The sequence below is a fragment of the Neomonachus schauinslandi genome, chromosome 2 (genome assembly GCF_002201575.2).
Source record: "Neomonachus schauinslandi chromosome 2, ASM220157v2, whole genome shotgun sequence".
Classification (NCBI taxonomy): Eukaryota; Metazoa; Chordata; class Mammalia; order Carnivora; family Phocidae; genus Neomonachus; species Neomonachus schauinslandi.
The window spans coordinates 183,097,570-183,117,510 of record NC_058404.1 but is presented as its reverse complement, the minus strand read 5'-3'; the positions used below and the strand labels follow the sequence as shown (position 1 = coordinate 183,117,510).

Genomic DNA, 19,941 nt, shown 5'->3' with positions numbered 1-19,941 from the left:
ATTCTATTTTAACCGTGTTAGAAAGAAGCCAAACATGTTGACACAAATACACAGAGCTAAAAATTGCCCTGCCGGAGCTCAGTACTTACATGCTTCCTGTCGCCCGCCCCCTTGCTGTACCGTGGATGTGTACACAAACACTATTTCTTGGACCTCAGCACACCTTTCATAATATAATTTGAGCTGTTCAGCAAGTTGCTTCTCAAGGAGGGGATTACCAATCTACAAGAAGGCAAGAAAATCGAATGAACAACAATTGTCATCAAGCTCCCATTGATACCTCTGAAGCTGTGTTCGGGTTGGTTTCCTTCTCCCATTGGTATCCCCAGCTGGCTCGTCTGCACACAGACCATCCACTCCAGATTAGCCACGGGAGGGTATAATTCAAGGGCACACAAGCTCTGTCTCGTTCCCACTCACTGCTTTCCGTGGCACCTTCTCTGCAAAAGCTTCTTAAATGTCCGGATTTCCCAGAGACCAGGCCTCCACCCTCTTCTTTCCCCTCACCGCGTGCTGTCCCTGGACAATGACGTTCATCTCTCCTTCAGTCCCCGAGAGATGCCAAGTGCCAAGTGTCCCTGTGCTGTGCTGAGCCCTGCGAACCCTCCTCCCACTTTCATCTGCTTGGCAGGCTCCTACTCGACCTCCAAGAGTCAGGTCCAAGGTCATTGCTTCAGGGCAGCTTCCTTAACAGCCGCCCCTCTTGTGTGTGTGGATGCAGATGTTCCCACCTCAGCGACCCCAAAACACTCGCATGTGAATTAACACATGTACCACGTTCCTTCATGTCATCGGTGTTTAAGCCCCAGACGGGGAGCTTCGTGAAAACAGAGGCCTTATCTCAACTCGTTGGTTTTCAAAATGCAGGTTGTGACCCATTAGAGGGTCAAGAAATTATTTCAGCAGGTTGTAACCAGCACTGATTTATATATATATAAATATATCTACAAAATAGAACACAAAATAGCAGAGTGCACCTAACATGGGAAGGGCCTTATTCTTAGTAAAACCTTTGTTTTGGTTTCGTATTTTATACATATATACAATATATACGTGTATGTGTATACGAGTGTGCATGTATACGTGTGCTCATGATGTTACATAGATTTCTTCTTTTCTTCCTTTTTTTCATCACATAGATTTCTGATGTGAATCACCTTCAAAAAACAGTTTGAGAGTGGCCATCTTCATCATCGTGGACACCTCAGCACCAGCACAGAGCCTGGCACATAGCTGGTGCTCTGGAAGTATTTGTTGCAAAAGGAATACATTAAAGATCTGGGGCTCTGAGATGGACCCATGGATAATAGGGCTCTGCATTGTTCTTCCTTTACTTTGCCTAATGACTCCTGCTTTCCCCAGAACAAATCCCGCAGGGTCACGGGAATGCACTAAGATTCCTTGTTCAGGTATCTGGTGATCTCCTTACCAAGGCAGAAAAAGACACCTCTGTAAAGGTGGACAGTCCCTGTCTCCCTGCAGCAGCCTGGGGGCAGCTGGCCTGGAGAGCTGGACAAGCCCATCTGTAGGTAGGTTTTGGAGGCGAGGGTCACGGTGTAGTAGGTTCGGTCCTCCACAATGTCTACAAGTCCAGCCAACCCACCCCAGTGGGAGCCCAAGGCCTGCGCGTCTGAAGAGAGCAGCGAACAGAACCAAGATTTTCATTTGCTAGAGTGTCTCCTCTTCAGATACTTTAAATAATAGCACATAAAAGAAGCTCTATCAAATAACTAAGATTCTCTCCTTTCATTAGCTTAATCACTGGATAGGCAACCACCTGATAAAAATCTACTCTATAATTAAGCTAGTAGTTATTAAAACAGAGGAAGTAAATGGTTTCCATTTTGTGAGTACTAAATGAACCAAACCTTAACAGAAATCTATTCTCGAGTTTGCTGGGGGAAAAGCCTCCATATTAATTACATTTGATGACAGAGCCAATGCGAGGTCCAGCGTGGGTAAATCTTTTGCTTACAAGAGGTTCCACATGCTGGAGCCACACACCCAACACGCATGAACACCCAGTAGCTTCTCCATGCCCGGGGCTCACCTGTGCAGGATGCAGAGCGTGGAGACGATGGTACTTCAGGGGTCCGAAAAACCCTTCAATGCCGGCCACATACCTGCTCCCTCCAATAAGGAAGTATCCAGCAGTGTCATTATAATAGAAATCCTCTCTGAAGCTACAGAAGAATAAAGAGTTAAGAGAGCTCTTGGTCTGAACCAGATCTTTAAAAAAGAGGCTCTTTCATTGACCCTCCTTTCTTACACCCCCAAATTTCTTCAGTCCTTCACACTGAGTTCTAACAGATAAGACCATGGTGGGGTCAGACACACTTGGGCTAGGATCCCAACTCTGCTATTTTCCAGCTGTGCGACCTTGGACCTGTCCCTTACCTTCTCTGAGACCGAGTTTTCTCATTAGCAAATTAGTTCCTCAATAATTAGATTCTTAGGAGGATTCGTGAAATGTAAAGCCTTGCGCCCAGCAGAGTGCCTGGCCTCGTAAATCCTCGGTACCTGCCGGCTTTTGATATTGGTATAATTGTTTGGAATTGGAAACCTTTGGAATCACTAGTCTTAATTGGAAATGTTTTGCTCTAAAAGAAAAAAAAAAAAAAACACCTTGTTGAATGGATACGTTGACTGGATAGAAGGTGGCTGCGAAGGAAAACTAAGAACATATCCTATTACATAAGAACCGAGGGATAATTCGGAGTGAGGAGGAAGAGGCTGAACACCAGGGCCTTGTACTGAAAGACTTGAAGGAACAGGAAGGAAAATGGAGGGAAAAATGGGCCACCACGAATAAAATGCACAAAGTTATTCCTTTCTGCATTGTTTATACTCACCAAAGACTGGACAACCCCAGGCATCTGTCAGGGAGGACTGGCCCAAAGCCATCCAATGGACCCTAAATGTGAGCCTTTTATTCATATATAGCTTAAAAAAGAAACAGAGGGCTCTGTGTACTGACCTGGAGAGATCTCTAATATATTAAGTGAAAAAAAGAAAAACAAAAGTGGAACGAAGAGCATATACTTTTTATCCAAGAAAGAGGAGAATGGGTGTTTTTTTTTTTTTGTATTTGCATTTTGAAAACTCTAAGTATATACTGCAAGAAATTAATAATAGTATTTCCCCAGGGCATGGAGGGTAGGGGATGGAGTGGATAGGGGCAGAGGTAGGAGCAAGACATCTAACTGTACATCTTTTCATATAGTTTTGATTTTTTTAAACAGGCATATTTATTGCCTATTTAAAAACTAAAATAGGGTAGGTGAACAAGGTGGGATCAGAGCCTACGAAGACAGCAGGTTGGAGGGAGGGGGTCAAGACAAGCATCAAGTGAGAAGCCAGACAAAGAGGAAAGAGTCAGGGAAGGCAGAGGGCAGATGGAAGCAGACGGAAAGAAAACAAAATGTCAGGCAAGCCTCCAGGAGCCCAGCAAGTCGCGAAAGCAATGGGCCAGGGTGATGCCGACAGGGACAGGACAAGATACCAGCAGTTAGACCAGAGAAGCCAAGCAACCTGGAGTTATCCCAAGAGAGGGGATGTACTGACTGTTACCAAGGAACCCGAACCCTAGCAGGTGCGCCTGGTTGGAGAGGAAGATGAAAGGGAGAAGGAATGAGACTCTGACAACATCAACAGACGGCAGCAGAAGTGAACGCGTAGAAATTAGCTTTACACGAATGCGGCTAAAACGGAAAAGGAGTGCTTCTTCTCCTGATATTTTTCTTTTCAGGATCTCAGGCTTGATGGTCCTTCCCTTTATTTTCCACTGGGACCACAAAGTTATTATCTCTGAGAGCTGTGAATTGATTTTGTTTTTCAAGACCGTAAAAAGACTTAACATTCCAGCCACCCTCACGACGACGTAATACCTGGCACTTGAGGGATACAAAACTTCTACAATAGAAGCTCTCTTAATGGAACTCGGCTCAACCAACTCACCAGCGCACCTGCTGGCTATCCCTGCAACGTGTTGGATGCTCGCTGGCTGGCGCCTACTCTCTGGATCCTTAGTCTTCTCATTGTTTAAATAGAGATGATAACAGTATGTACCGACTGGGCTGTTGTGAGGATTAAATAAACTAATATTTAAACAGGGCATTTAGAACAGTTCCTGGCACACAGTTGGCACCATAACTGTTAACTACGGCTGTAATTATTAACCTAATCCACTGCGGGACTGCATGCTAAGTAAGAATAAGAAGTGTCTGTTCCCAAACCTGACAGGGCCATTAAATTATACAATTTAATGAACTATTATGTCATTCAATAAAATATGGATCGGGAATGGGACGCCTGGGTGGCTCAGTCGGTTAAGCGTCTGCCTTCAGCTCAGGTCATGATCCCAGGGTCCTGGGATCGAGTCCCCGCATCGGGCTCCCCGCTCCACGGGGAGCCTGCTTCTCCCTCTGCCTCTGTCTCTCTCTCTCTCTGTCTCTCATGAATAAATAAAAATCTTTAAAAAAAAAATATGGATCGGGAAGAAAGCGTTATTCATTCTGTAACAATTAAGTTGAATATTTTGGGTTGACTCAGAAAAGAACGGTTGCTTAAAAAGTGTGGAATTAGGACAACGGTAAAAGATTCAAAAAAAAAAGGAAGAAATCTAGACATATCTTGGCTTTGATAGTTTCACAAGGGTCTTTGTTTTCTTTCCATTTCTAAGAAACAAGAATTGGGTGCTGTTTATGCAAGAAAGACCACAGGGAAGTCCAATCGGTAGATTCGGAACAAAGGAAAGGCCCTATCTGGAAAGACTGGTAGATGAATGTACTTTTCTGTGTTTTAATTAAAATATTTATGGTAAGTATCTTTTTAAATGGATCTTTGCTTTAACTGAATTTTTCAACTAATCATTAAATTACTTGGTCCCTATGGTACTGGATTGTAATTTTTGGGTTTTTTTAAATCATTATCATAATATAACTGCAACATTGTGGTTTATAAGCAATATATATTTGGGGGCACGTGGGTGGCTCAGTTGGTTAAGCATCCGACTCTTGATTTCGGCTCAGGTCATGATCTTGGGGTTGTGAGACTGAGCCCTGCATCGGGCTCTCCACTCAGTGTGAAGCCTGCTTCAGATTCTCTCTCTCTCTCCCCCTCTGCCCCTCCCTCCACGCATTCGTACATGTGTGCTTCCCCCCTTCTAAAATAAATAAATCTTAAAAAAAAAAAAAGATGGGGCGTGGGTGGCTCAGTCGTTGAGCATTTGCCTTCAGCTCAGGTCACGATCCCAGGGTCCTGGGATCGAGCCCCACATCGGGCTCTCTGCTCAGCAGAAAGCCTGCTTCTCCCTCTCCCACACCCCCTGCTTGTGTTCCCTCTCTTGCTTTCTCTCTCTCTCTGTCAAATAAATAAATAGAAGCTTAAAAAAAAAAAAAAGGAATATGTATTTGGTCTTTGTCCACAGTTCCTGGCTCACAATGCTTCCCAAACCCTTGGGACCTCCTAAGTGTTAAAAGTAGTAAAGATGTCTTTTGTTATATCAAATAAGGTGACTCCACCCAAAGGCGGAGGCTGGTTCCCAGGTGGACCAACAATGTGACTAGAGGATTGAAACTTTTAGTTCTACTCCCCAACCTCCAGGGAGGGGAGAAGGGCTGCAGGTTGAATCAGCCAATGGCCGATGTCTTAGTCAACCATGACTGTGTAATGATGCCTCCATAAAAACCCTAAAGGAGGGGCGCCTGGGTGGCTCAGTCGTTAAGCATCTGCCTTCGGCTCAGGTCATGGTCCCAGGGTCCTGGGATCGAGCCTCGCATTGGGCTCCCCGCTCCGCGGGAAGCCTGCTTCTCCCTCTCCCGCTCCCCCTGCTTGTGTTCCCTCTCTCACTGTATCTCTCTCTGTCAAATAAATAAAATCTTTAAAAAAAAAAAAAAACCCTAAAGGACTGGCACGTCTGGGTGGGTCAGTCGGTTGAGCATCTGCTTTTTGCTCAGGTCACGATCCCAGGGTCCTGGGATCGAGTCCCCCATCAGGCTCCTTGCTCAGCGGAGAGCCTGCTTCTCCCTTTGCCTGCTACTCCCTCTGCTTGTGCTCTCTCTCTCTCTCTCTGACAAATAAATAAAATAAAATCTTAAAAGTAAAAACAACCTTAAAAGACTGGGGGAGAGCCTCAAGATTGGTGACCACATGGAGGCTGGGGAGAGTGGCACACCTGGAGAGGGCATGGGAGCTCTGTGCCCTTTTCCCAGCCGTCACCCCATGTCTCTTCACCTGGCTGTTGATTACTATCCTATATCAGATCCTTTAATAAACGGGTAAATGTAAGTAAGTACTTCCCTGAGTTCTGGGAGATGCTCTAGCAAATCAAAAGAACCTAAGGAGGAGGTCCCTGGAACCTCTAATCTCCAGTCTGGGGCTGCCACTGGCGTCTGAAGTGGGGGTGGGGGTCATCTTTTAGGACTGACCCTTCCCCTGTGGCATCTGATACTATCTCTGGGAAGACAGTGGTGGAGTTGAGTTGAATTCTTGGACACCCTGCTGGTGTCTCAGAATTGCTTGGTGTGGGTAGGAGGGAAGCCCTCCCCCATCTTGGAATTGGGTCTGGGAACCCAAAAGGAACAGCTAAGTAGGAAATCTTTCCAGCCTGCTCTCCATCCACCTCAGAGCCTCTACATTTTTCTCCTCTTAAATCCCCTCCGTGGCTGCACAAAGATTGCAAGCGCTTCCTTGTACTGTGTGTGCCCTGTTTGATGGTCATCAATTTCACGGACATAAAAGCTGAGCTAGACAGTTCCAAAGCCTAGGCCGTCACTTTTGGAAACCTCAGACACACTGGCAAACTATCTTTACTCTTATCTGGACATAGGAGACCGCCTCGGTTTATAACTGCCAAGCTCCGGCAGCCCGAACAAATCTCCGACGTCGTTAAATAAATCTCACTCAGAATTAGAAAACAGCCCCAGCTCGACAGTTCTTTAGTAGGGAAACTTAGAGCTTCAAATTAGCCATCCCTCTCCCCCGCTTAGAGTAATTATCATCTCAAATGTCCCTTCTTTGGGACCTGCTGTAAATTCTGACCCCCTTGAGTATCCTCTGAAACTATCCTATTCGATTCCTTTCCAGAATTCACAATTTGTAATTTTATATTTATTTATGAATTTAAGATCTGTCTCCCCCACTGATCTTTCTTTCTTCCTTCCTTTCTTCCTTCCTCCCTCCCTCCCTCCCTTTCTTTTCTTTCTTTCTTTCTTTCTTTCTTTCTTTTTTTCTTTCTTTCTTTCTTCTCCCTGAAGGTAGGGACTGACTGTATTCTCTTCGTTCCATCAGTTAATTCCCAGAATCCGGCACTGTGTCAGGTGCATGGTACAGGTGTTGGATGAATGGGTGTATATTGGATAAATGAATGAAGGATAAACACTGTACAGGCCTGAAGTTGTTACCTGTCACCCAGGGTCACTGACAGCCTTTCATCTGTGTGGAGCACTGCACTTCTGAGCACTTAATTACTGATCTTTCCACACTACCTTGATGGGACAGCATTATGTTTACATGACAACAAGGAGTAAAAAAGAATGCCTATAACCATCTGAAATATCTGGTGTTTAGTTCACTGGGTTGGCCCACTCTAAGATCTCTCTGATGGATGAGATTCCAAATATCTAACCACAGGAATCCCAGGTAAGCCCAACATTAAATCTTCAGTTCTTCTATTGATGGGTGCGGTCCCCGGAGTACAGGAACGGCAGCTGAGGAGGTGGCCAGGGACACTCCTGGGTCTGGGGACTGCCTCTATTACCAGGTCAGGGACCATTTCAGTGTTTGTTTGTTTGTTTTTAAGATTTTATTTATTTATTTGACAGCGAGAGAAAGAACACAAGCAGGGGGAGTGGGAAAGGGAGATGTGGGTTTCCCGCGGAGCAGGGAGCCGATGCAGGGCTTGATCCCAGAACCCCGGGACCGTGACTTGAGCCGAAGGCAGACGCTTAATGACTGAGCCACCCAGGTGCCCCCATTTCAATGTTTTATGTGGAATGTCGAATCGGTCTGTACCTGAAAATCCTCCTTTCCGGAATCTTATATGATCACGCGGATTCTGTATTTACTTAAAACTTTTATTTTTTGTTCATTGTATATTCCTTACATTAATTTTTATTTCTTACAATATTATATTAAATGTCATTTATCATGATTACTGTTAGGAGTTAAATTGTGTCATTCCCCCCACTGAAGATTCATACGTTGAAGTCTGAACGCCCAGACTTTCAGAATGTGACCTTATTTGGAAAGAGGGCCATTGCAGATGTAATTAGTTGAGATGAGGCCATACTAGCAGAATGGGCCCTCAATCCAGTATGACTGGTGTCCTCGCAGAAGGGGAAATATGAAGGACACACACAGTAATAGGGAAAATGCCGCGAAGACTGGGACCCCGCCACTACAATCCCGAAGCTGTCAGAAGCTGGAGAGAGGCCTGGCAGGCTCAGAGCCTAGACCAGCTCTTTCCCCAGACCTTTCAGAGAAAGCACAGCCCTGCTGACACTTGACCTTGGACCTCTAGCTTCTAGAAATGTAAGACAATAATTTTCAGTTGTTTAAGCCACTCAGCTTGGGCTGCTTTGTTTCAGCAACACTAGCAAACTAATACAATTACTGAGTTTTTTGGCACCTCCTTAAATTTTATGTGGAAGGCATAGGTCTCTCTGCATCCCAGGTGCAGGCCTGGATCACCCTGTGATCTCTCCATCTGCAATTCACTCGTGCCAGCATCTAGGTCACTGGGATGTATGGTGAAAGGAAGCTTTTACACAGAGAATGAAAAAAGCGTATGAAAGCAATCTTTTGTCAAAAACGTCCTGGGCTCGGGGTTGGGCATCCGGAGAGAAAGGAGAAGGTATTATTCCAGACTTCGCATCCCCAAAACGCAAACCCTCGATCTCGGGGGCCCACTGTGCAGAGCGAGGCCCCGGACAAGGCTCCCAAAGGAGCCACACATCATCAGTTTCTCCAAGCTCCCAGGGCTCTCTTATTCCTGAACTCTGTTCTACAACAAAACTCATGTCTGTTGAACGCTTTCTGACTGGTCTAAGTCCACGTGGCCCCCTTTCAGACTTCCCCTCTGTTCTCAGGCCTCAGCCTCTCTGTTCCCATACAGCTGTTAACATCACCCCTGACCTTCTCTTTGCAGGCTAAAGAATAACACCTCTTTAGCTTTTCCTTATAACTGTAATCATTTAATCCGGCCCTGAAAATAAGAATTGTTCTATGTGTCCAGAGCCTGAAGGCCATCAGTTTGACTTAAATGTAAACCGAATGGTGGGAGGAGAGGGTCTGGGGTGGGGGGGGAGAGAGAAAAGCAGGGTGTATGCCCCGCTCCGTTCCCTTGTCTCTATCTCTCCTGGCGTTCCTTTCTTCAATAATTGGTTTCCAAGAAAATCTGGCTTGTGTGAGGAGTCTGAGTGAACGAGCCTGTTCGGAGAGACCGTTTCCTGCTTGCTGTAGTAAAGTAGCTACATGAGCCCCCCCGCCCCCAGCCAAAGTGCCTGATACATTTTTTTAAATTATCCAGACAAAGCTGGTACGTGTGTATTATACATGCATACATAAATTATACATATAAAGCTGGTAGTTTTTGTTTCTGTTTTTTTACATTTATTCTTAAGCATTTGAGTGTGTGTGTATATATATATATATATTATCTAGCCATGTTGAGGTATTCCGAGTTCCCAAAGGAGACTGCCCCACGGTTCTGCCCCTAGAAATCCCGCTATTAGACAGGGGTGTAGGGGCAAACGTAAAAATTATGAAACACAAGGCAAAGGACCCAGTTCTCAGTTTCTGTAACTCTCGTGGAGAATGGTTACATGAGGATGAAAAGTTACACCAATAGCAATAGTTGCATGCATTTCAAATTTAGATTATAAACATAAATATGAAGACTGTCTGCTTTTATGTTTTATACTAGGCCAAAGTTACCAACCATTCTCAATAAGCAACATTAATATGTTGACTTGTTTTTCAGAATCCTTCATAGAAGATAATTTTCAAAGAAAATGAATTATCAAGTGCCATGAAAGGAAGGATTTACAATGAGATCTGGAGAGAGGAATAGTTTCTCTTCTTAGAAAAAAATGTTGTGGGGGAAGAGAGGGGAGTTTGCGGATGGAAAACAAAAAAACTGCGAAGACTGGGCTTTAGGGCAGACCAGACACAGTCCATGCTCAAAAGCTGAATAAGGGGGTGTGGGAAAAACATTAGGGTTGAGGGCTAACGTATGACGATTTCTTAATCCTTATCCAACATCATGTTGAATAAAAAGAAAATATCACACTTACCTAATGGTCTGATTATGGTAGCTTTTCAAATCCTGTCCAATGCTGGTGGTGACTACGATCTGTGCGGGAGAAATACACAAGATCAATTATGCCCCAACACCTCACATCATAAATACAGTCCTAGGTATAAATTACTCATAAAATGGGCTGCGTAGCCTCTCACCTGATCCATTTCTGCAGAAATAAAAGTAATACTTTACTAGCCCTGTGTATATTTTAAGATTAAAGAAATTTAATTTCTCCAAATGACTTCACATGGTAACCATAGCCATCATGCAGTTTCCCCCAGTGGGGTTCAGATATTTCCAAGCTATAAGCCACAGCTTTGCTTGGTGTACTTGTGCTCAAAATTTTGTTGCATAGGAAGAGAAGGAAATGCATAAGATACTATAAGAGGTTTATGAAATTTTACTTTGATTCCATGAGAGCCTTCGGGGGAGAAACAAGTTGGTGCTGAGCGTTCTCCACGCACTGCTGCTCCCCACTCTCTTTCCCTAAGCATGGAGAATCATCATTGTCTTTTCAACAGTGACAATGTTTTTGTTGATAATGTTGTTAGCTGTCACGCATTCTGCATTCTTCTCGTGTCTTGGATGGCTACTATAACGTAAGCCCCTGGAGCTAAGGGGCTCCTTCTCCCCCCCACCCCCCCACCCCCAGTGCAAGCACTGAGCAAGGGTTTAGAAAATATGCGCTGAGCTAACGAGGGTCTCAAAGGTGTGGCTACAACACTGTCTATGAGAGGCAAACTAACACAAAAACCAACCCAATTCATCCGTATGCAACATGTTGGCTTAAAGAAGAAAATGACTCCAATCAGTTGTTTCTCTAAACAGCCACTGGCTTTAAGTCACTTGTCCATTTAGTCAAAGCAGTGAGTACGGTAGTCCCACCACAGAGGCGGATGTCATGTGGAAAAACAATAATACGGTTTTAGGGACCTATAGATATATTAGGAAGACGAGATAGGATGGAAAGAAAGTAGGACAAAAGGGAAAAGTCTACCAAACAACAACAACAACAACAACAACAAAAACCCAACCCTACTTCTTTTTTCTTTCCATCCAATCTGGTCTTTTTAATCCTTACCCCAACGTACTCTGCTAAATTAAATTCATCTCCTTAATTAAAGGACTACTTTGATTAACTCTGTTCCGGCTCGAAAATCTTCCATGACACCCTGCCACCTTGCAAATAGAAATCCAGATTCCTTGATAGTCAAGATTGTCCACATGCTACCCCTAAAGACATTTTGTTTCTTCTATTAGTTTTCTACAGTCTGCAAATTTCCACTCCAACCTGGTTTATCTGCTAACCCCCAGTGATGTGCTAAAATGTTCCCTCGTCTCCTCTCCATCTCAATTCCACCCAATCCGTAGGAACCTTCCCTGTGAAACCTTCCCCGAGCATCCCAGCATGAAGTGCTACCTCTCTTCCCCGAGTCAATATGAATCATTTGGTAATTAAGCTCTCCTTATGACATCCTGTCACCTGCGTAATGCTTCTCCCATAAATAGTCGATAAGCTCCGTGAGCAAAGAGCCTTGCATATATAAGGTGCAAAATAAATCTGTGATTTGCTCTGATGGTTTGATACCCGCTTAAGTGACACAGGGTACTGAGCTGACCGTCACCTTCACCTCAGGAGCAAGCAGCAACCAAGCTGTAATGCCATAATAATCCCTATATAAGTGGGAAGCTGGACAACAGACCACAGCTAGGTCACCTCACGTTGTTAAGGAAACCAACAAACATACAAAAAAATCCCAGCTAACCTTTTACAGACTCTTCTTAGGGAGGCAACAAGGACTGACCTGATTTCTTTTCTCTCCAGGAAAAGGAAATGTGATAAACATAAACACCAAGGGAAGCCTGTGTCTTATCTAATACATAAGACAAACAACAGGTCTCTCCCACTTTCGTTACCGGAAAATCACAAATCAATAAGAAAAGCTGATGAGGAAGTAAAGTAACAAGAAAAAACGTAGCACGTTGGCATCAAATACATCGAGAAATGGAATGGTCTTCAATTATAACAACAGATTTGCCATAATCCATAAAATCTGCGTTATGAGAGTTTGAAGCAGTTATGTGCTGTGTTTTATAGTACAAAGCAGATAAATCCCCTCTGTCCCACCAGAATGATCACTTAGGTTTGTTGGTTATTATTTGCTTAATGCCAAACATCAGCAATTGTGTAACTGCCAAGAACAGTCAGACCATTTCTTGGCTGAACTAGCCAATAAATTTCCGGTAAAAAAAAAAAGTCATAGATCTGATAACACTGTGTAAACATGACCGATGCTGTTTTAACATTTATCTCCACAAAGCCTATCTCCCCCAGGGGAGAAAAACAACGAAATTGCTCAGATAATTGTGCACATAGAGCAGGCTATATTATTTACTCATTCACAGTATGGTCGAAAGAAGCACTTTAGAAGTTAATTAAATGGGGGGCGCCTGGGTGGCTCAGTTGGTTAAGCGACTGCCTTCGGCTCAGGTCATGATCCTGGAGTCCCGGGATCGAGTCCCGCATCGGGTTCCCTGCTCGGTGGGGGGTCTGCTTCTCCCTCTGACCCTCCTCCCTCTCATGCTCTCTGTCTCTCATTCTCTCTCTCGCAAATAAATAAATAAAATCTTTAAAAAAAAAAAGAAGTTAATTAAATGGGATGGGATTCTCATGATTTAAACTTCCATCTACAAACGTTTGCTTGAAGAAGTGTAGAGTTGTAAAGAGTTTATCATTTACCACACATTTGCTCTTGCAGGCGCCCTTGCTCCCTCCCTTTACCGCAACGCCTAACATGGAGGGACTCACGGAGCGAGCGCACAGATACCTGGCCTCCATTAAAAGAGATATCCAGTCGAAACCACTCCTTCAGAGGCATGGTGAATTTCGTTTTCACAGCAAGGTCTTCTCCTTTGACGAGATGCATTTGGATATGCAAGTGGCCTACAAGGAAAAGTAAAGCTCGTGAAAAACGACAAAAAAATACTGAGGACGGGGGCGCCTGGGTGGCTCAGTCGTTAAGCGTCTGCCTTCGGCTCAGGTCATGGTCCCAGGGTCCTGGGATCGAGCCCCACATCGGGCTCTCTGCTCGGCGGGAAGCCTGCTTCTCCCTCTCCCAATCTCCCTGCTTGTGTTCCCTTTCTCGCTGTCTCTCTCTCTCTGTGTCAAATAAATAAATAAAATCTTAAAAAAAAAATACTGAGGACGGCATGATGTGACTGCATCTTTCTGACAATTGTCCTAAGGAGCTCTCCGACCAGAATGTGTGCCTTCTCCCTACAAACAAGAAAAAAGCAAGCAAAAGAACGCACAAGTGGATTCCTTCCTAAAGAAGACATGTGTTTTAAGCTTCCAGGGGAAAAAAAAAAGGAAAAAAGAAAAGTTGAAAAGAATCCGCATTTAAAAATCATTGCTCTCACTGAACTGCCACGTTGACGGTATCTTTCTTAATTCCAGACATATCTGCTAAGGGAGCACAAGAAAACTACCATATCATTTTAAAGGTTCCATTTCATACTTACCCTCTTCAGTGAGAAATACAGATGGTGTGCCGTACATCTCATTAGAATCAACAAAGTACAGAATCCCACAGAGATTGGCCTTGCAATAATGGAGTAAATAAAGCCACAATGAAACAGTAAACCTACAAGAGTGAGGAGAAAGAAAAAAATCTGCAGATTGATATCATCCAAGAACAGATAATTATAGTTGACAATGACCAAGTAAATTGCTTTCTTTCCAACGAAGGGATGAATTTGCCTTCATGTTCATCATGGGAGATCAGCTTGCAAAGCTTGATTTTTGAGACAAAGGAGGTAGTTACAGTAACTGTGAAAGACAGGAGTTAAGAATCATTGTACAAAACTAGCAGACATTGTATCTTGCACCAAAAACTCTGTTTCTGTGCCTCTTGGAGAATCTCACATGCCTGCCATTTGAATTCTTGATTAGGGTTTAGGAAGCCAGACATAAAATAAAAATCGGGATTTTAATAAGAGGTGATTTGATAAGAAGCTATTCTAATTTCAATGATTAAAAGAAAAAAAACATAATTAGGGCTTTTTGAGCAATTTTGTTTCCTTTCAAGATAAAAGCCTTAAGGTAGAAAAGTGTCGTAATCTGTAAATGGCATTGCTATATGTTAATTGGGACACGTAGATACTATTTTAATGCACACATTAGGTTGTTCAGGATCACAGTTCCGTCTGACCCATATGGAACAACTAATCTAATTGTTCCATTTCTGGACCGGGGCTATTTTAGTTGAAAAAAGTATTGTACATCTGTGATTTGTGGGCTGAGAATAAAATAACAGTAGTCAACTAGGACACATTTAGCCAAGATGTGAGATCCATCCATCACTCAGCAAATATTTGCTGAACGCTTGCTTGATGCCACCCATTGTGTTAGTGACCAGCAGTTCCAAGATGGGGAACTGGGAGTAACTGCATTTTGCAGGTCAAACAGGAATCAAGGTCAAAACAAATGTACCGAGTTCTCGCCATGACTCCAGTAAGCAATTCACAGTTTGGGTTAATGTGGCCGTGGCCCCGAGTTCTTTGGGGAGATATCCAAACAAGTCCTTTAGAATCTTCTGGGCTTTCTAATCTGGCCTCAGAATCAGTTGGTGAGATATGCAAACAGATGGTGTCACACAACTCCCTCCTGACCCACCCAGCTGAGCAAGCTCATGAAGATAAGTTATTACAAGGAAGCTTAGCAAGAACATACGCTCAGTAAAGTGAGTCAAGATCTTTCTACAGCCAGCAGCATGGGAAGAATTAAATCACTCTGCTAAATCCATCCAGTCTGAGGTGAACCAGGAACTGTTTTCAGCATCTTCAATTCAGCAGAAGGAAAAAAATATATCGGGGTTTTGCTGAAATCAATGGAGGAGATCAGAAGTTGTGAGATTTCAAGCAGCTCATCCAATCTTTCAAGACCGAAAAAGCAAAGCAAAAGCAGCGGTGTGCACTGGCTACGGCTGGCTGCACCCCAAAGCTTGCAAGGCCTCAGGCTCCCACACCTTGCTCCCCTGCTCGTGACATTCCTGGGACCAGCACAGAAAGTCCAAGGCAAACTGAGGACTGCTAATGGCAAGAATAATTCGAGAACGCTTTGGGCCACAAATTCTGTCTAAGCGGAGTGGATCTCCACATTTTCCCGTAGCATATCACCATGGTGTGTCCTCCTAAGGGATTCCACGAGCCTGTCCTGGTCTTCAGATTAAACAGAGTACTGCCCCACCAGCCCCTGTCATCTGCCCATTCTTACACTGGGTAATCTATCCGCTGGCGTCGGGTGGCCTCCAGCTCTCGGTTGTGAAACCTTGGGAACTTCTTCACAATGCCTGTGTTTTCTCCACTGGAGGCATAGAGAAAGCCCAGGAGGGTGACCACATCTGCGAACAGCAAGAACACCTGCCTTTCAATTATCTCCAGAAAAGCACTGCTTCCCCAATCACGTTCTTCCTGGAACCCTCTCCCCAGCTCCAATCAAACAGTTACAAGAAAGCATCTGAAAATATCAGCAAACGTTTATTGAACACCGATTATATGCTGGGCGCCTGCTAAGCCCTTTACAGAGAGCTGTCTCAATTTGTGTTCACAGCAACCCCGTAAAGGAGATTGTACTAGGAGTCCCAATCTATAGATGAAAAGCCCGAGGCATAGAGGTAAGGTAACTCACCTAAGGTCACAGCTAATAAGAGGTAGAGCCAGATCTGATATTCAGGCTCGGGTTCTAGGTTCTTAACCATTTCACCTGCTGCCCTCCCAGTGCTAAGGAAAACAGTTGGAATTTGTGCGACAATAGTAACAGTTATCACGTGAGTAGCCCTGGATCCCATCCACACTGCTGTGAATAGGCCTATATCTCATTTAGCTAGCTAGCTACCTACAGAAATTCATTTAATCCTCATTATTATCCCCATTCTGCAGATGAGGAAATGGAGGCACAGCTGCCCAAATGGTAGCTAATGTTGATATAACACAGAATGTGCCAGGCAATGTGCTAAGCATACCATTCCAGAAGCGATCTCATTTAATTTCACAACTGTCTATCAAACGGGTGTTATTATTATGCCCATTCAACAAATGAGAAAACTGAGCCCTAGAGAGGACTGTATAGTAAGAGGTGGAGCTGGGACTCAAACTCAGGCAGTTTGGTTTCAGAATCCATGCTCTTAGAAGTGCACAGTTTTGGGCGCCTGGGTGGCTCAGTCGTTAAGCGTCTGCCTTCGGCTCAGGTCATGATCCCAGGGTCCTGGGATCGAGTCCCACATCGGGCTCCCTGCTCGGCAGGAAGCCTGCTTCTCCCTCTCCCACTCCCCCTGCTTGTGTTCCTGCTCTCGCTATTTCTCTCTCTGTCAAATAAATAAATAAAATCTTAAAACAAAACAAAAACAAACAAAAAAAGAAGTGCACAGTTTTTTTCTTCTGTGCAGACTTTCCAATACACTCCACACATTACTCTATGCAAAAATGACCTACCAAACCCCTTAAAACTAGGGAGCCTTTCTCTTTATTTTGCAAATGCGGGAGAATTCTGTGGCTCTAGAGAAGATGGGGTGTCCTTAACAAGTCTTAAAAGGAGAACTGCATTATCTCATCTATATTTAATACCTACTGCTTTAAACGAGGCCACAATAATTTTTTTTATTTTCCATACCCATCCCTCCCTTGGAAGGAAAAAAAAAATTACTGAATTCAACTGAAGAATAAAGAACTCTTTTCTCTTTCTTAAAATGCTCTTATGTCTGTGATTAAATGGTAGAAATCATCTATTTTGCTGGGCTTCCTGGAAAGGGAAGAGTTAACTTCTAAGCAAGTCATCAAATGCCTCTATTGGTACAAATTATGGGAGCCTCAGCCTGGGCTATTGGAGACCCCAGCTCTCATTCCTCAATGGAGAGAAGTATCTTATTATAGAGAGACAGGTACCTCTGGTTCATTAAAACTTAGAAATCACAAGAGCAAAGTGTTCATCATCTCAGACCCCTATCAGTATATCTAATAGAATTAAATAATATCGAGCCAAATTGTCCCCAGTGTCCACAAATCTCCCTGTTTGGTGAGAGGTAGAGAGGCATTTGAAGACTCAGAAGGATAGAGTTATCAATTCCAACAGAAACAATGCAAACTTTTTTTTTCTTAACAACTTGACCTCAATTTGGGGACACTAGTCTTGCTGGTCTATTATAGGGATGGGTAGGGGGATTGGAAATGGAAATACTGCAGGGGTGCCTTTGGAATCCAGGGAGAAAATCGCCAAGCGGTTGCTGTCAGCCCAACCTTGGTTTGGCTTCCACTGTGTGGAGTGGAACATAAAAGACCAGATGGCCACGTTAGCCCCCTAGGAGGCCTTCTGCTGGTGATTGCTGTTGAGTTACCTAGTGTGCAGTAGAAACATTTATCAAAAGGAGCAGGATTTGATTCTGTCCAACCTGACTCCAGTAAAAGGAGGCTTCATAAAGAGGTTTCCAAAGTGAAAGGAGTTAAAAGTCAATGCTGATGAGCCTCTCCTTTATCCAGGGATCAAAGTAAAGTGGGTTGAGCAGGAGAACTTGCAGCGAAAGATGTGGAAGGAAAAAAAGTCTAAGACCAAAAGATCTAAAATAAATTTTACAAAAACACATACCTTTTGTACCCAACAAAACCAAAGCGATGGCGGCTTTCTTGTAAAATCTGCAGCTTGAATAGTTCTATGATTTGGAGTTCTACTGCAATTTTTCCTTCAGTATAATATTGCCTTCCCATTTACTTAGAAATAATAAGAATGAACTTTCGGAGCCCGAAAAGGATGTTAGAATTCAGCTAGCCCAGGATAACGCACAGGCTTGTTTTCTATTAAGTGATTGTGGCTGCTTGGAGCACCATGCTTGATTAGCGATGGCTGTCATGGACACTAGAATGGGGGGTAACAACACCAGTATCATTCTCCATGAAAAAATTTACAGGTAGGAAAACTTAAGTCCAAAGTGGTTAAGAGACTTGCCCAGTTTCCTCTAGAATGTAAGTCCCAAGAGAACAGGGACATTGCCTCAATCATTACCCCATCCCTAGAGCCCAGAACAGTGCCCAACACTTGACAGAAGCTCCATAAATATTGCGGGAATGAATGAATGAATAAATGAACGAACGAACGAACGAACGAACAAATGGGCACAGTATGGCCAAGTCAGGATCTGAACCTGCCTCTCTCTTGCTCAACTCTTTTCACAGTTCTGTAATGTGTCCTATGCTGCCCAAATCAGATCACAGTCTCTCTTCCTTCAGACCCTTCCCCCAAATCCATTTCTCTGGCTGATCTTGAATGAAGAAGTTAGGTAGGAAAAAGGCATCATTACAACAAACATAAAATACCAGGAAGGCAGTTCAGATTTAGAAACCACCACCTTGACTGTTTTGCTTGTTTTATTTCCTCAAATTTTATAGCAAGAAGAGGCATTAGATTTTGTATGGCAAAAACTCCTTCATTTGGAGACAAGAAAAATGTGTTTCACCGAAGGTTGCATGGTTAATAAGAGATTCAGGTATGACTCAAAGCTGGTCTCCCGCTATAAACCAATGGACTTCTTATTAAACCACATCACATCTCACAGGTCTTCCCAAAGAGATGGGTGCTGCCTTGACCCTCCAGGACCCCACCCCCACTACCTATCCAGGCTCTCCTTCAGGGTAGAGCTTGGCTCAGCAAGGGCCTCCTGGACCATCCTGCTTCAGCACAATGGCTAGCGCCTATGGAGCCTGACCAGGAGACCCTGTCTAATATTGGTTGTTAAGTACTTTGAACATCACCTCCGAGCAGGGTGGCTGGGGTCGGTCATGTAGCCCATTCTCCAGGTCAGCAGAGTGATCAGAGCCCTGACATGGATACCTGCTCTGGACACAGTCCCACATCCATGTAACAAAACCCTACTTGGAACGTGCTTCAAACACAACCACAGTGGTGCAGCTGAGACCTCAGCCCATTTGTGGAGGAGAGATAGTCTTGAGGCAAAAAGTAACTGACTATAAGTCTGTAAGTGGAAACAGGAGGAAAAGAAGCTAAGATGTTCCAACCTGGAGAAGGAAAGCTAAAGTGCAGGTAACTCAACAGTGGTTTCCAAATGCAAGACATTAAAAGGCAGGAGTGTTTGGGTGTTTCATTTTCTTTAAAACCAAAGCCTGAGAACTAAAACTCAATTTTCTAGCAAGTATGATTTAGGTCAGAACTTCCCCAAAGGATACCAGGCAGTGAAGTGGGCGAGTAAGGAAGTTAGTGGAATATTCAATAGTAGGAGTGCTAAGAATAAAATAAATTTCACTCCCAGGAATTTATCCTGTGAACATACTTGTAGGTGTGTACAAAGATACGTGTGCAGGGATGTTTGGTGAAACCTTGTTGCTAATAGTAAAAGACTAGAAATGACCTGCATGACCATCAGCAGGGGACAGGTGAAATAAATTATGGGCTGTCCGGCAACAGGATGCTAAGCAGCTACTGAAAAGAATGAGGTCGTGTAGCATACACTGCTATAGAAAAATCTCTGTCGTATTGTTAATGAGTGTGGGACAGAGTTTATAGGGTCTTCCCATGTGTGTGTGAAGAGAGGGGCTCTCAACTTAAGGCTTATAGGAGCAAAGAACATTTCTGG

General features: G+C 43.9%; 1 protein-coding gene across 1 annotated transcript in view; it reads right to left on the bottom strand.

The window, feature by feature from the left end:
• The window catches only part of SEL1L3 (SEL1L family member 3), a 97,399-nt gene that overhangs the window by 57,594 nt on the left and 19,864 nt on the right, over nucleotides 1-19,941 (bottom strand). The window contains exons 3-8 of the mRNA XM_021679414.1: nucleotides 15,579-15,705; nucleotides 13,826-13,947; nucleotides 13,132-13,247; nucleotides 10,296-10,354; nucleotides 2,051-2,183; nucleotides 90-222 (exon numbers count right to left, since the gene is read on the bottom strand). Of these exons, the coding sequence (XP_021535089.1) occupies nucleotides 90-222; nucleotides 2,051-2,183; nucleotides 10,296-10,354; nucleotides 13,132-13,247; nucleotides 13,826-13,947; nucleotides 15,579-15,705 (690 nt within the window). The remainder of the gene's footprint in view (nucleotides 1-89; nucleotides 223-2,050; nucleotides 2,184-10,295; nucleotides 10,355-13,131; nucleotides 13,248-13,825; nucleotides 13,948-15,578; nucleotides 15,706-19,941) is intronic.